A 14,981-nucleotide genomic window follows, 5' to 3' on the forward strand; every position below is an offset into this window, starting at 1 on the left:
TTTCTGAGCTGCTCTTCTTAGGGATCATTCTGGCAGGTGCTGTGTGATCAGTGACAATTGCCAGGAGTACTGGCTGCTGTCCCATCACCCAGCTCACAGCAAGCTCTCTTGCAGCCAGGCCACACAAAACCAGTAGCACCAGGTGGGAGTGACTGGGATGAAGGAAGCTCCATGATTCTAATTTTAAATGGGCAGAAAAATGGAGCAAAACTTATGAGGGTAAATGATGAGAATTACAGTCAGATGGTGTGTTTCCACTTGTCACTAGAAACAAAAGTCATGTTGTTGATAAAGATCATTGGGCTTAGAGAATATAAATCTAACTGTGATTAAATTCTGTTCCCTTGAGCTAAGCCAGGAAGTCAGCTGCTGTCAGGATGGAGATTACAGATGCATTTACAGTGCAAAACCACTACAGAACAATTCTGTTCTTTATTTTGTTTTCAAAAAAACCTTTAGTAGAACTACGAGGAGCACAACTACCTAAGATGTATCCACACTACTTATCTTTCCACTTCTTATCTTCTACTTCCTGTGCTTTTGATACCTATGGAGAAAGGGATGATGATGCCCCTTCTCCAGGACTGAGCTGGCAGGAGCAACCTGCCCCTGCTGATAACTGAGCTAGGCAGCCTGGGGCCTTCTGAGGAACAGCTCATCTCATTCTAAAGATGAGTGCTAGGTTTGCCAAGTCAGGTGTGTGCCCAAGGGTGCTTGTTTCTTTCCATGAACAACATAAAGACCTCAGGTGATCAGGACAGAACACAGAGACCTACAGTGTACACAGAACAAACTGTGTACAGAATAACCACAGCCATGTGCAACTTCATAAAATAAGATGATTCAGGTAACAGTGTAGAGCAACACATTGGTAAACTCTGGCTTCTCAGAGCATTTGCTTACCTTGGATCACAAAGAAACTTGGTTTTTTCACCTTCTTCTCTCCAAATAAGCCATTCTCGGAAAGAGGGATGAACAAACATTCGCGTCATGTCTCTACGTTTGATAAGAAACATAGAAAGGTTCTCCATCCTCTGCTGAAAGTCCTCCCACTCCAAAGTGCCCTCAATGTTACCTGCATTAATGGCCTGAAAAATATGTTCATCTGTTAATGGGTGCAGAGAAGCCACTGCTACGTTCAAGAGAGGCATGACCCGATCAAAGGAAGACTGTGTTGGGAACTTCATATTGCACTGCAACAGGTACACTTCGGACAGGGACACTGGCACCACTTTGTAGCTGGAGCTTTTTAGAACTAGGTATCCTTTCTCTATGAGATCAAAAGTAAGTTTCAGGTACAGGTAGGAGCCTTGGCTCAAGGTCTTGAGGTGAGAACTGAGTTTGCCAAACGTAGTGTTGTCCATTTTGCCGTTGAGCGAGATGTTGTTCTGGATCTCCGAGCTGCTGTGGATCCGGTGAAGGATGTATGCCTGCAGGTCCTGGTCGATGGCTTCATTCTCCTCCAGTCTATCCAAAAATATTCTGTGGAAGGGCAACAGCTTAATTATTTCCTACAAAGAAAGAAAGAAAAAAAGATACTCATGCCTGCAGTGTTTACTATTCATTAAGTAGACTTAGTTTCTATCACAACAGCACCTTTGAGACTCCTTTAAGATCTTCCATCAGGGCAAGAACACAAACAGCAGTTTGTGCCCTCAGGGCCTCACACTCCCATCTATAATCAAGCAGGTTGTGTGACACATGACTGATATGAAGACAAGGGACACTTTCTAACAGTACATCCATGGAAAGGGCTGGTAAATTCACACAGAGCAGTGCCCTTGTCATTCCCATCCCTCCCAACCACGGATTGACCTCCCATCCCTTCTGCTGTCCAGGACATCCAGATGACAGATCTGAGGCCACAAGAAACTTGCTGAAGCTGAGACGTCCCTGGGAGCATCCTTCTGCATTCTACATCCACAAATGCACAGAAACATCAAGACAGACAATAGTGAGTATTTTCCAGTGCAAAGCAACTGTGTCTGTCTGCTGCAGGACACTGCGCTCAGGGAATGCTCATCTACTGAACTCCCTGGTTCAACATAAACCAAAGATCACCAAAGGCCTCTCCAAAGAAATTCCTGCCTCACGTGCTCTCAGTCACTGTGAGGAGAGGAGAAGTGATGCAACAGACCTGTACAAGGCCAACTCCAGGAAAGCCAGAAGCTCTCCAACAAAACAGAGAGGGAGAGCACAGAGCAAACTCGAGTGGCAGTGAAGACTTAACGGATGCAGAAGTCCTAATTAAATGAGGAATTCAAGTCATTGGGATCCAATTTGTTTACAATTACAATTAGATTTCTTTCAAATGATATTTAATTTACTCCATTACTGAGCGAAAAATGGACCCCAGCACTCAACAGCAAATAGTCTGTGCTCTCCTGGATCTTGGGAGGCAGCTGCCATTCCCAGTGACAATGACTATGTGGGGGCTGGCTGCCCTGATGGGGCTGGAACCACTCAGCTCCCTGCTGACCTGCTCACAACAATCTTGAGCTGAGTGTAACATCTTGGCCTAATCAGACTGAAATCATCATGCTCTGGGCCACACTGAAAGGAATGAAGATCCAAATTCCTCTGCCCTTCCACATGGAGCCATTAGGAAGGCAGGGCCTGGTGTCTGGCAGCCTTCCTAATGGCTCCATGAGTCAGGTCCTACTGGCATGTGAACAGTCTCAGAAAATGATCTGAGCTATTTGCTGATGAACATTTATTTACATGAATAAACTATGATGGATTAGATCCTTCCAAAGCTGTAGAGTGAGCCTAAGGACATGGATGTAAATCCAAGAATAAAAAAGCCAAAAGGATAATCTGAAATAAAGGTTTTGAGCAAATCCAGAACATCCAATAAGATCTTCTTTACCAAAGTCCCATCATGACAATGACACAGTTTATCCCTGTTTTGGGTCTCAACATACCTGTAGACTTGTCCTGACTGTCACAACCAGCTTCAGCCAGGAAGGAAATTTTCCAATCATTTTGCTCAGGAATGATACTATGGTGTCTCCATAATCTGGCTTGTGAAATTCAGCCTCATTTAAACCATCAATTAATATAATGAAATCTTCATCAGGGATCTTCCTCTCTGAGAGAAAGAGTAAAAGCATTTATTGGATAGGCTATAGAAACACAACCATAATGTACTGCAATGCCCCTACAGAGTTTTAAACCATGAGAAGATATTGCCAAAGAAGAAAACACCTACAGCAGCAGCACCTTTTTAATGATACATTAATTGCATATTGACCTTTACAGATCATCTCATTCCACCCTCCAGCTGGGGACAGGGACACCCTGTTGTTGTTCCAACCTGGCCTTGAAAATACTACAAGAAGTAAATCATGGACTGTTTAAACAGGATTTTTTTGCTGCTGGAGAATACAGTAACCCAGGTGATGCTGACAATGCAGTCATTTTTCCTATGTCAGACACTGAGAGCTGAGCATGGCTTTACAACTAATGGTAGAGATACCTTTGGACTTGTATCTTAAGCTCAAGGGGTATCTTCTCGATGGTAAATTTGTCTAATAAGACTCAAAACCAGGTGTAAAATGTGAAATCTGAGTCTATTGGTGGCATATGCTATTCACATGTACTATATGTCAGAATTTAGGGCAGATGGGGGTCAACCTCCTTGACAAGAAAAGTAAGAATCCTCCAAAACACTCTGAAATTGAGAGCAGAAACATCTTCCAAGGAGCTACTGTAATAACCAAGAATTATTTTCCTCTAGAGCAGCAGTTCCTAAATGTATCTTTTTTTCTTTTTCTTTTTGCCAAGAGTGATGATAGGAAAGAGCAACCACGCTCCTTCCACAGTGACATTTCTCCATGCCAGGAAAACCAGCCACTGTCATGCTGTGCTGGCTCTACATATGCTTTGTGCCTGGTGGAATAGGGCAGGTTGGACCCAGATGCTGCTGCTCAGAGCTTGGACACGGCTTTGAAGAGCCGATTTGAACATCAGGGCTTTGAATCTGCCAGAAGCTGCATCTCCTTCATGTTGGATCTTACACTGTAGTGTGTAGGGTGGTAACAAAATTAACTGAACTATTTTTGCAGCCAAGATGCAGCACAGGCACAGTAATAAACATGATTCTGCAGGACAACAGTCTTGAACTCTGCAATGCTCTGACAGTTTTCATGGCAACGAGCAAAGATCTTATATTTAGTGACTGTCACAATGAATTACTTATAACTTGCAGAGGGAAGAAAGAAAAGAAGACAAAATCAATGCTGTTTTAGAAAAAGCTCTGTTATCAGAATAAGGCTTGTCACCAGCTCCCCCAGAAGCTTTACACATGGTGTCTATGGACTTTTTGATACCAGTCTTTTGGTGAAAGCTTCAGATTCTCCAAAACCCACTAAATAGTGACAGGGAAAGGGAAAAAAAGTCACCCCTACACAAGTAAATCAGAACATTTTCCTGTAAGCAGTGCTGTGAATGGAACTGGTTGCTTGTTTTCACCTTGAGAACTGCAAGGACAGGTTTGGGATACGAAAGAAGCACGAAAAGGGAAGGCCAAATGGGATACAGGGAAAAAATTCCTTCCTGTGAGGGTGGGGAGGCCCTGGCACAGGTGCCCAGAGAAGCTGTGGCTGTCTCTGGGTCCTTGGAAGTGCCCAAGGTCAGGCTGGATGGAGCTTGGAGCAGCCTGTGATAGTGGAGGAAGGTGTCCCTGCCCATGGCTGGGGGTGGAATGGGATGAGCTTTAAGGTCCCTTCCAACCCAAACCATCCCATGATTCTCAGTCTTCCCAGCTTCACCAGCTCCCACCTCTTCCCTTCACCTCCAGAAGCGATGCCGACAGATCAATCCATCGCTTCATTCAAACACCCAGAACCCAATTTAGCATCGTTTAAAAAACCATAATAAAAACAGGCACATGGGGAGGCTGGGACACAACAAGGAACAGCAGTACCTTTGTGCAGGCTCTCCAGGGGCTCCAGGACGCCCCTGCGGAAGGAGGCCATGGGGTCCTGCACGCAGGAGCGGAGGCTGAGCAGGCTCTGCAGGTGCGGCTCGCGCAGCAGCTGCTCCCGGTACGCCACGAACTGCGGCGAGCGGCAGAGCAGCGCGGCCACGTTGTGCACAAACTCGGGCACCAGGCAGGTGTAGGCGTTGTCGGCCTGGCAGTAGTGGTAAGCTACGACCTAGCAAAGAGAGAAGAATGAAAAATCCCGCGTCTTCATCAGAGCCACGCTGGGACAGCTGGAAAAGCAGCGGTTTTTCCTCTGGTGAGTTTGAGCTGTTCTGACAGGTGGAGTCTTTAAGAGCAATGAGTGTTAACTACCTATGACAAGAATCCAGACAAATCAGTTGGTAAAAACAGGCACTGATCCTGGAAAATGACTGGACCTCCCACTTGATGAATAAATGAAATTAAGCCGTAGCTGTTTGCAGAGACAGACAGTGACAGCGGCTGACGTCTCTGAAGTGCTGCACTGAGCTTGGATTGTGCTCTGAGTTCTGTTTAAGAACTAGGTGCCAGTAAAAACTTGTGATTGTTTTCTTGAACTTATTCTCTATTTGCTTTGTTTTCACATGTCAAGCTCTGTGGAAGTGGACAGACAGCACTCCCTGAGTCCATCACAGTGAGGCAACACCACGGGTACAGATTCCCCTGAGGCAAGGGCGATGGCAGTTCACTGTGCTTTACTCATACATTGTGATCCCACACTTCATTAAAAAAATTAATTCAATTTAAAAAAAAAGAAAAAAAAGTTATCCTTTTCCCAGCTTCCCTCTGACTTTTCCAGCTCAGCAAACCCTGCTAGAACCCTGCTACATTCGGCCCACTTATTAAAATAAGCAGAAAACCAGTGATATCTTCTCAGACCATGCTGCCAACTTACTTGTTTTCTTTTGCAATACAAAAAAAGCCCTCAAAAATCTGTGTCTGTTTGTGAATCCGCTGGGAAGCTGCTCTGGCACCACTCCAGCCCAGCTTCTCCTGCTCCCTTGCTGCCTCCAGCCTCAGGCACTGCCTGCCCATTTGGAATGAGCCTCTGCCAGGGCACAAAGCTTTTCTCCAGCTCCCATTCTGGACTGGGTTTTCTTTTCAAATATCATTGAGTACCCAAAAATATCCCAGCAAGGCAGGTGGGAGCAGTTCTGTACCAAAACCACCACTGCCCTGGAGCACTGTAGCACAGAATGTCGCAAAATAAATTGCATTTTTGAACTTGGGAAGGACAGTATAGCTGAGAACACTGCGAAAAGGAAAAGCTCCTCTGGAGCTCAGGGCAGCCGGGGTGAAATGTGCCCATAGCTTTGGACATGATGAAGGTTTTCTGTCTCTCCACCTGCAAAACCTGTCCCTTAGATCCCAGGGTGGCCAGGGCAGTGAAGGATGGTACCAAGGAATGAACACATCAGGCTGTGGTGTCCTCACCCACTGCGGGTTCAGCACTGGCTTTTAATTTTCAATATGAAATTACCAATGGGATATAATGCAGTAATTTCCTTTCCCAGTCAAAACGAGGTGTGACACATGCAGCGATGAGAAAGCTGGGCTGTTATTTCAAGCATCAAGCTCTAATACGTGTATTTAAGTTTTAATGGATACCTCCAAATTCCTTACAGAATTTTTCCTACCAGACAGTTAAAATATAATGAATTCCCTTAGAGAACAGCACTGTGTTAAGTAATTACAGAGGTAATGATTTCTTTTCATCAATCCTATTTATGTGGGGATTATAACTTGTGCATTCAAGTTGCCATTCCTTGATATCAGGTTCCACTAACAGAAATTACTCTGATTTCCTATGCAATTTGTGTGCAGACACAAAAATAGTCTCTTTTAGTGAAAGGCCAATTAATTTCTTCCAGGAATCTGAAGAGTCATGTCATGGAAAAAGGGTCACCCATAATCATCATCACCATCAGATTTTGGGACACACATGCAATTACAACCCAATTAATTTCAACCACTTCTCATGCATTACAGTTGGACTTGATGATCCTAAGAGGTCTTTTCAAACCTTAGCATTCTGTGATTCCATAATTCCTAATCTCTGTGCTTGATTTATGGGTGTATCAACTAAGCCTTATAACCAGTAGGATAAACATAATGCTTAATGGGTGGATCTGAAGCTAAAGCAGTAAGCAAAGGAAGATTCTGGGAAGTCAACCAAAGCAAAGGCAGAATGACGTTCTTAGAAAATGCAACCTGAGCCAGAATTTCATCTTGATGTTATTTATTCTCTGTGACATTTTCTCTCAAATCACAGAGAGGCTGCCAAAAGCCAGTGCTGCAAGTGGAGCCTGGTGCTGGAGACGGGGCTGAGAATCAGGCTCCTCACTTACATGGAGCTGGGTGGGAAGCAGTTTTCTCACACTGTAAAACTTTTCAAGGTTTCCAACCCTGTTCCACCCTTGGGAATGAGACCAGGTGAACGTGAGAAGTGTAAGAGCCTCCAGGATGGCAAGGGGCTGGCGTGGATGGGACTCACCCCAAACAGGTTCAAACAAGGCAGAATGACGTCCTTAGAAAATGCAACCTGCGCCAGGATTTGCCATCACACCTCCTCTGTGGTTTGTCTTGGCTTCCTTCTGGAAGTGTGTCATGCAAGAGCAGCCAATCCCTCCTGGACCAACCTCCCAGGCCCCTGAGCTCACAGCAACACCCCACTCTTAAAGAGCTTCAGCATTGTATTTTAACCTTTAACAAGGTTTTTTTTTTTGACCCATACAAAACAGCTTCAAATAAATGCAGTGTAACACTGACCTGCCACTATGCCACATGCCAGGCACAATGCTGGCTGGGAAAATGGAAATGCCCATTAGTACTGCATGTGACTGTGACCCAGTGTGTGGCACGTGTGACCTAGTTTATTGGGAATGTTCATTACCTTTACATAGCTGAGTATGCGGGTAAATGCTTTCTGAAACTCATTAGTGGCCCAGGGCATCAAGGCTCAGCAGCAATGAATCCCTTCACCTCTGTGTAGGGTAGGAGCACTCTGTTTTTATATGCCTGCAGCAATGCTAGTGATGCTTTGGATATGGCTGGGAGGATGGGGAGAAGAGCCTCTGGAGCCACCAGCTGTGTTCAGCATCAGAAAAATGAACTAATGCAATGGATGTGCAGCTCCTCCACCAGCTGCTCTGCACGGGGTACAACCCATTAGTGTAGCTGAGCTGGGTTTCAGGTCCATTTGTTAAAGTGCTGCTACCACACAGCATCCAGAAACCCAAAGAATAAAGCTGTTCAATGGGTTAGTTAAAACTGGGTAGCCAGTCCATTAAAAATCCTCTGTGAGTAAAGGATAAACCTTCAGGGAAAAGGAAAGGTCAGCAAGGCAGGACCAAGTCGAGCTCCTGCTTGCCAGTCAGCAGTTACTTAGTTCTAAAATTAATGATTTGTTCATCTCTGACATTAACAGCTAAATGCAAACTTTGCCCCCAAGAATTCACTGTATAAAAGCCAGGCATAAAAGTACATCCCTGAGTAATCCAGAGGAGGAAAAGCAACTGTTTGCTCACCTTTCATTTCTGTCATCACAGATACACAACTTCTGAATATTGGGATAAGTGACATTTTCAGAGGGAAGGGGAGTGGGTGAGAGGACAACGAGCTTCCCACCAGCATTCTGGAGCCTGTACCAGCCATTACCTAAGACTGTTTGTATATTATTAATCTGCTTTTGTAATGATCTGCATTTCTCCAGCACAGGGACCTCAGCCCAATCTGAGAACATTCTGCTCTGCTCAGTGCAGGCAGAGGTGGAACATCTGCACACAGCTTTCTCCAGCTCCTCACATATGGTTCATCCAGCTCCTAAAATAACCCTGACAATTGTGGCTGTCCATCACTGTCAACACTTTCTTCTGTGCTTCAATTCTGACTTCAGTGTAAACACAACTATAAAACACACACATCCAAGAAATACTCTTCCATCCAGATAGACCAAAGGACCTTAAAACCCTTCCTAAAGAGTCTGCAGCCAAGATACAACAACCTACTTTTACTTTAATTTTGGCTGTAAGGATTGTTTTTAGCTCTTTCTCCAGTGATCAGAGACGCAAAAAAATCTTCAGCGAGCAATCTATGCCGTGGATGTGACACAGTGTTTGAAAGAGCCATATTCCTTACCTTTTCCAAGAGGAAACAAGCTAAACCAGCATCCATTTATCAATTACATACCCAGCAGGATGACTTAAGCACTCAGGGGAAGTGATAGATGAGGTATTTTAAGCAGAGATGGCACACTTTACTGCCCTTTCTGGTAGTCTGCAGAGCTTCAGATTTGCAAGGAATACAATGACTAATGCAGCCTGAACAAAACCAGACCTGGGCATTGCATTCCTTTCAAGAACTCTGTGTGGAAGAGGAGAGTATCAAATCTTAGTATTTGTTTATGCAGCACACGCTACCTGCCTGGCTATCTGTGTGCAGCAGGAAAGCAGACAGGACAAGACAGTATCTGGCACAAAAAGCCAAGCAAAACACGCCCTGGTAATAACTTCAAACAGAGACTTTTCTTGCTGTTTTCCTCTCTGAAGTGGGAGCAGGTGACAGGAAAGCATTACCTGCTCCCATCCTCCCAAAAGGTGGAGGAGGAGCAAGAGCAAACTCCTTGGATTTCAAAGCAATAGAATGGCACCGTCCCATCTCCACAGAATTAGGGTTAAATCTCAGTAATACAATAAAATTCAAGCTGTAAATCTTACGTACATAAGTGACAGTGTTCCATATGTTCCACACAAACCATTCCTGCCAAAACGGCCAGTAATTTGTATATTGTTCCAAAGGCTATGGTCTACTTTGGAGAATTTTCCAAAAAATTCCCAAGTGCACACACAGCATTTACACTCAGCTTGTGCCTTCCCCCAAGTACAGTACCTGCCCTTTTCAAACAAAACACTGCTCAAAGACTGAGCAATTTTGTTCTCAGTGCTGCAGAAAAACCACAATTATGTTAATAATTATGTCATATCCTAACATTTGCAATGAGAAAGTAGGGTGGCTGTGAAAGACAAACCCTCAGAGTAACAGGGAAGTGCATTTGATCTAGAGGGAGTTTCATTTTAGAGAAATAACTTTCCTGGGTACGAAAACCCCTTCCAGAAGTCTCTCTCCCTCGAGGTTTCCCAAGAGAGCATTTGAACAGAGATTTTTCCAAGTGACGTCAAGAGGGAGAAGTTCCAAGGAGTGGCTTGAGAAGTTCCAAGGACTAAAGCTGCCCTTTTCCCAAGGAGTCCCCAGCCCCAAGCAGGCAGTGTCATACTTGTGAGGCCAGTCTCCACATGGTTCTTTTCCCAAAGAGCCTCCAGCCCCAAGCAGGTGCCATACCTATGAGGCCAATCTCTGCATGGCTGCCCTTTTCCCCAGGAGCCCCTAGCCCCAAGCAGAAGATCAATCTCTGCATGGCCCTTTCCGGAGAAGCCCCCAGCCCTGAGCAGGAGGCCAATCTCTTGCATGGCCTTTTTCCCCAGGAGCCCCCAGGTCCTTTTCCCCAGGAGCTCCCAGTCCTGAGTGGGTGCCATTCCTGCAAGGCCAATCCCTACATGGCCCTATTCCCCAGGAGCCCCCAGGAGCCTCCTGCCCTGAGCAGGAGGCCAATCTCCTCATGACTCTTTTCCCCAGGAGGCCCCAGATCTTCTCCCCAGGAGCCTCCAGGCCCTTTTCCTCAGGAGCCTCCAGGCCCTTTTCCCAAGGAGCCCCCAGCCCCGAGCAGGCAGTGCCATACCTCCGAGGCCAATCTCCACATGGCCCTTTTCCCAAGGAGCCTCGAGCAGGAGGCCAATCTCTGCATGGCCCTTTTTCCCAGGAGCCCCCAGCCCCAAGCAGGAGGCCAATCTCCTCATGATCCTTTTCCCCAGGAGCCCGCAGCCCCAAGCAGGTGCCATACCTGTGAGGCCAATCTCCCCATAGCTCTATTCCCCAGGAGCCCCCAGCCCCAAGCAGGTGCCATACCTGTGAGGCCAATCTCCCCATAGCTCTATTCCCCAGGAGCCCCCAGCCCCAAGCAGGTGCCATACCTGTGAGGCCAATCTCCCCATAGCTCTATTCCCCAGGAGCCCGCAGCCCCAAGCAGGTGCCATACCTGTGAGGCCAATCTCCTCATGGCCTCCTCCTGGCGCCGCCGCATCTCGGGCGTCCCCGGGCAGCTCCCGCTGGCGATGGATGCGTGGGCAGAGGGCGGCTGTGCCAAGGGCAGCTCCCGGTTGGCATCCACATCTGCCCAAGGAAAGAGGTTAGGACAAGCACTGACATTATTAAAAACTAGGCAGCTGCTGTTTTCTAGGTTAAAAATACTTCCCCCACAAATACTCTGGTTGGGATTTCAGGGATTTCCAGGCCAGAGGCTTCTGAAGAAACTTCTTTTGGAAGCAGAAAATGACCACTAAGAAAAAGCCTTGAGTTTGTCTTATTCATCTTCCCCACTGTAATTTCACTGACTTCTAAATAATGACAATAATGGAGTGAACTGGGCCCTCTGGCAGGCTCTGCCCTCAGGTTTGGTGGATTTGAGCGCAGAGCTCTCCTGCTCTCCACTTCTGCCAGCAGACCTTCCCTTGTTATGAACAATCACTGGTTAATTTGGTTCCAAGTCCTCCTTCAGCACAGACAGCCAATTTTTCTGAATTACAGGCCTATTTTCTAACATAAATAAACGAGGAGGCCCAGCTAATACAACCATCTGAAGCCCATTAATTTAATCAGGGGGAGAGGAGCAGGAGCAGCACAAGGACCTGGAAAAGGCTCGCAAGCAAATAATAAATTATCCTGGAATCATCTCTGGCAAGTTTAACTGTGTTCTAGTGCATTTTAGCTGCTTCTTTTGCCTGGTAAACCAGAAATTGGCTTTACCAGCAGATTACTAGACAAGCTCATCCACCTGGCTTTTGTGGATAACATTCCCAAACTATTTTTATTTTCATTTCAAAGTACTCATATGGAGGGTTTTTGAATGGCACCATAACACGCAGCACTTGGTGATGTCTAATTATTGATTATTTTAAGAACAGCACCACTCTGAAGTGCAGTCTGTGCTGGCAGAGGATTCTCCTGACTGGATTGCTGCAGTGCATCCCTGAGCTTGACTGGAAATAATCATGCAAACAATGACCCATTTAATGGCAAACAACAGAGGAGAACGACTGCTGCCTCCATAATTAAACCCTGAATGTGTGAGAATGAGGCACTTTCTTGATTCTGAGCATAACACCACTGTCACCTGTATTAATTTTCTGAGAGAGGAATTAGAAATATGAGGCTGCATTGAAGCCAGTTTAATTAGCTGATTGCACAACTGCCATAGCAGAGTCAGACCACTTGATCAGCACGTATTAATTAGCATAGATTTAATAAGCATAATAGATTTTTTTTTAGCATGTGGAAAAAGAAATGATAAAGAAACTTATCACAAAATCAGAGATGAATCATAGAATATCCTGAATTGGAAGGGACCCACAAGGATCTTGCACAGTAATTACTATCATCTATAGCTAGACTTGTGATCTCTTTAGGAAATCAAGTCTAATTAATTACTGATTCTGAAGGTTTCCATCCTAATAACTAACACTGAGGAATTATTTAGCTTTAAACTCCAGGGACACACCAGAGTGAACTAAAACAATGTGTTAGGTGGGACCAAGGACCTTCATCATCTGTGGACAAAGGGTGCAAGGCACCACCCCATGTGAGAAATCCAGTTTTTAGTCCAGAAGGAGTTTAGCACAGCCCTATCTTTAATGTCCCCCATCATCCTGAGGAGACTGAGGACACACACTCACAGCTGGTGCACTGCAGAGCTGCAGGTAAAATATAGAAACAGGCCCTGCCTTTCACTACACATTGTTTATTTAGCTCTGACAAGTGACACTGCTCAACATGCCAATCCCAGTGACATTTCTGCTCTTCTGATAGGGCAAGAGCACAGCATTTCCAGTAAACAGATTTAACTACAGCTTCACTGAGATACAGTGACCTACATCCTTAAAGATACCTTCAGGTACCTAACTCTGTATTTTTAGTCCTGTCTTACTCACTCACTGCAAGCTGAGTGATTTTAAAATGTTGTCATCTCTACCTGCAAACCTGCCAGTGTGCAGTGATGGGAATTGGATGGGACCAGAGGAGGCAGAGCAATCTTGGGTCCTGAGCCTACAGGGGCTTCTGACCTGCATGAAATATTTACACCATGATTCAAGGAGATAAACAATTTGTATGGGAAGAAGAATGCATTGGCATGGATTTATAATCATAGAACACTAACTGCCTGATCTGGCTGGAGATGTCATGAGCAGCGGGATTGGACTACATGACCTTTAAAGGTCCCTTCAAACCCAAATCATTCTGTGATTCTATGATTCTAAAATTGGAGGCGTCCCAGCCAGAGAAAGTCTGTGATGTTTTTAAGCCAGACAAGTCAGAGACAGACTATTCTGACTCTTCAAAAAGCAGCTTTGGAACAGGAGCAGTATAAAAGCTGACTGTATCAGTACCTAGAGGGACTCCAAGAGAGCTCAAGAGGGATTTTAAACAAGGGCATGGAGGGATAGGACAAGAGGGAATGGCCTCAAGCTGAAGAAAGGTAGATTTAGATTAGGAAGAATTTAGATTAGGTATTAGGAAGAAACTGTTCCTGTGAGGGTGGGGAGGCCCTGGCACAGGTTGCCCAGGGAAGCTGTGGCTGCCCCATCTCTGGAAGTATCCAAGGCCAGGTTGGATGAGGCTTGGAGCAACCTGGGATAGTGGAAGGTGTAGCAGAGGGTTGAAATGAGATAATCTTTAAAGTCCCTTCCAACCCAAACCATTCAGGGCTTCTATGACACACTTTCAAAGGTCCTTCCTTTGCCTGACAACAAAGACTAAGCAGATTCCTTGGGCCAGAAGAGAAACGGGATTATTTCAGCCAAGCCCACTCTAAAAGCTGCCATAAAAACTCTGAGTTTTTGAGAACCACACCATCCTTACGTTTTGGAGAGGCGTGGGGGCTATCTGAAGCAATCTGCCTCATCCTGGTGCCATGGCAGCTGAGCGCCACCAGCCTGGAGATGATGGCGGTTTTGCCAAAGCCGATGTTGCCGACGATGACCACGCCGCGGTTGACGCTGGCGTTGGAGCTCTGCAGCTGCGCGTCGATCTCGTGGAACACCCAGTCCCGGCCCACGAACACCGACTCCGTGGTGATGCTGGGCACCTCGAACAGCAGCGGCTTCAGGGAGATGTCGGGGGGTCTGTAGGGCGCGAAGCGCACTGGAAAGGGAGACAAGGGAAGAACATCAATGTCCACGCCTGTGCTGAAGATTGCAATGCAAGCTGTTTTCCATTACCATCTGTATGGCAGATTTGTCAAGTGGGCAGTTTGCTTTACCTCTCTCTTTGAGTGACCACATTCACACCTCCCTGATAACAGACTATTGAATGTCACTGCATGGCTGATAAGAGCTACAGCATCCCATTCTGAGATGCTCTGCCCAGAGGGAGGAGCCAAGCATTGCTACCCAGATATAATCCAGAGGGAGGAGCCAAGAATTCCTACCCAGATATAATCCAGAGGGAGGAGCCAAGCATTCCTACCCAGATATAATCCAGAGGGACGAGCCAAGAATTCCTACCCAGATATAATCCAGAGGGAGGAGCCAAGCATTGTTACCCAGATATAATCCAGAGGGAGGAGCCAAGCATTGCTACCCAGATATAAACCAGAGGGAGGAGCCAAGCATTCCCACCTGGATATAATCCAGAGGTTTTGAGACACCAGCATGGCTTTCTGCACTGGATTCCCCAGAGAAACAGCAGCTGTCTCTCCTTCCACTGGATCTTCAGAGGAAGAATACATCCTTCTCTACAGATTCCCCCTGCTCCAACAGAACCACCCCTGACACTTCAGGAGGGCTGCAGCCACAATTCCAATGGGACTGCCACCCACAGGGTGTCAGGCTGAGTTCTGACTCTGGCAGTGTTGTTCATGTGTACTGCACTGTTTATTTTATCCTTTTTTTTTTTTTCATTTCCCTAT

At 46.0% G+C, this 14,981-nt stretch overlaps 1 protein-coding gene across 5 annotated transcripts in view; it reads right to left on the bottom strand.

Moving 5' to 3' along the window:
- Nucleotides 1-14,981, bottom strand: part of TANC2 (tetratricopeptide repeat, ankyrin repeat and coiled-coil containing 2) — a 113,391-nt gene that overhangs the window by 32,346 nt on the left and 66,064 nt on the right. For all 5 annotated transcript variants that reach the window (XM_054281711.1, XM_054281712.1, XM_054281710.1 and 2 more), the window contains 5 exons: nucleotides 13,934-14,215; nucleotides 11,058-11,191; nucleotides 4,928-5,159; nucleotides 2,925-3,091; nucleotides 904-1,511 (listed from right to left, as the gene is read on the bottom strand). In XM_054281711.1, the coding sequence (XP_054137686.1) occupies nucleotides 904-1,511; nucleotides 2,925-3,091; nucleotides 4,928-5,159; nucleotides 11,058-11,191; nucleotides 13,934-14,215 (1,423 nt within the window). The remainder of the gene's footprint in view (nucleotides 1-903; nucleotides 1,512-2,924; nucleotides 3,092-4,927; nucleotides 5,160-11,057; nucleotides 11,192-13,933; nucleotides 14,216-14,981) is intronic.

Source organism: Melozone crissalis, unplaced genomic scaffold (assembly GCF_028551555.1).
Source record: "Melozone crissalis strain CALT ecotype California unplaced genomic scaffold, PUWL_Pcris_2 ptg000032l_1, whole genome shotgun sequence".
In the NCBI taxonomy this organism is placed as follows: Eukaryota; Metazoa; Chordata; class Aves; order Passeriformes; family Passerellidae; genus Melozone; species Melozone crissalis.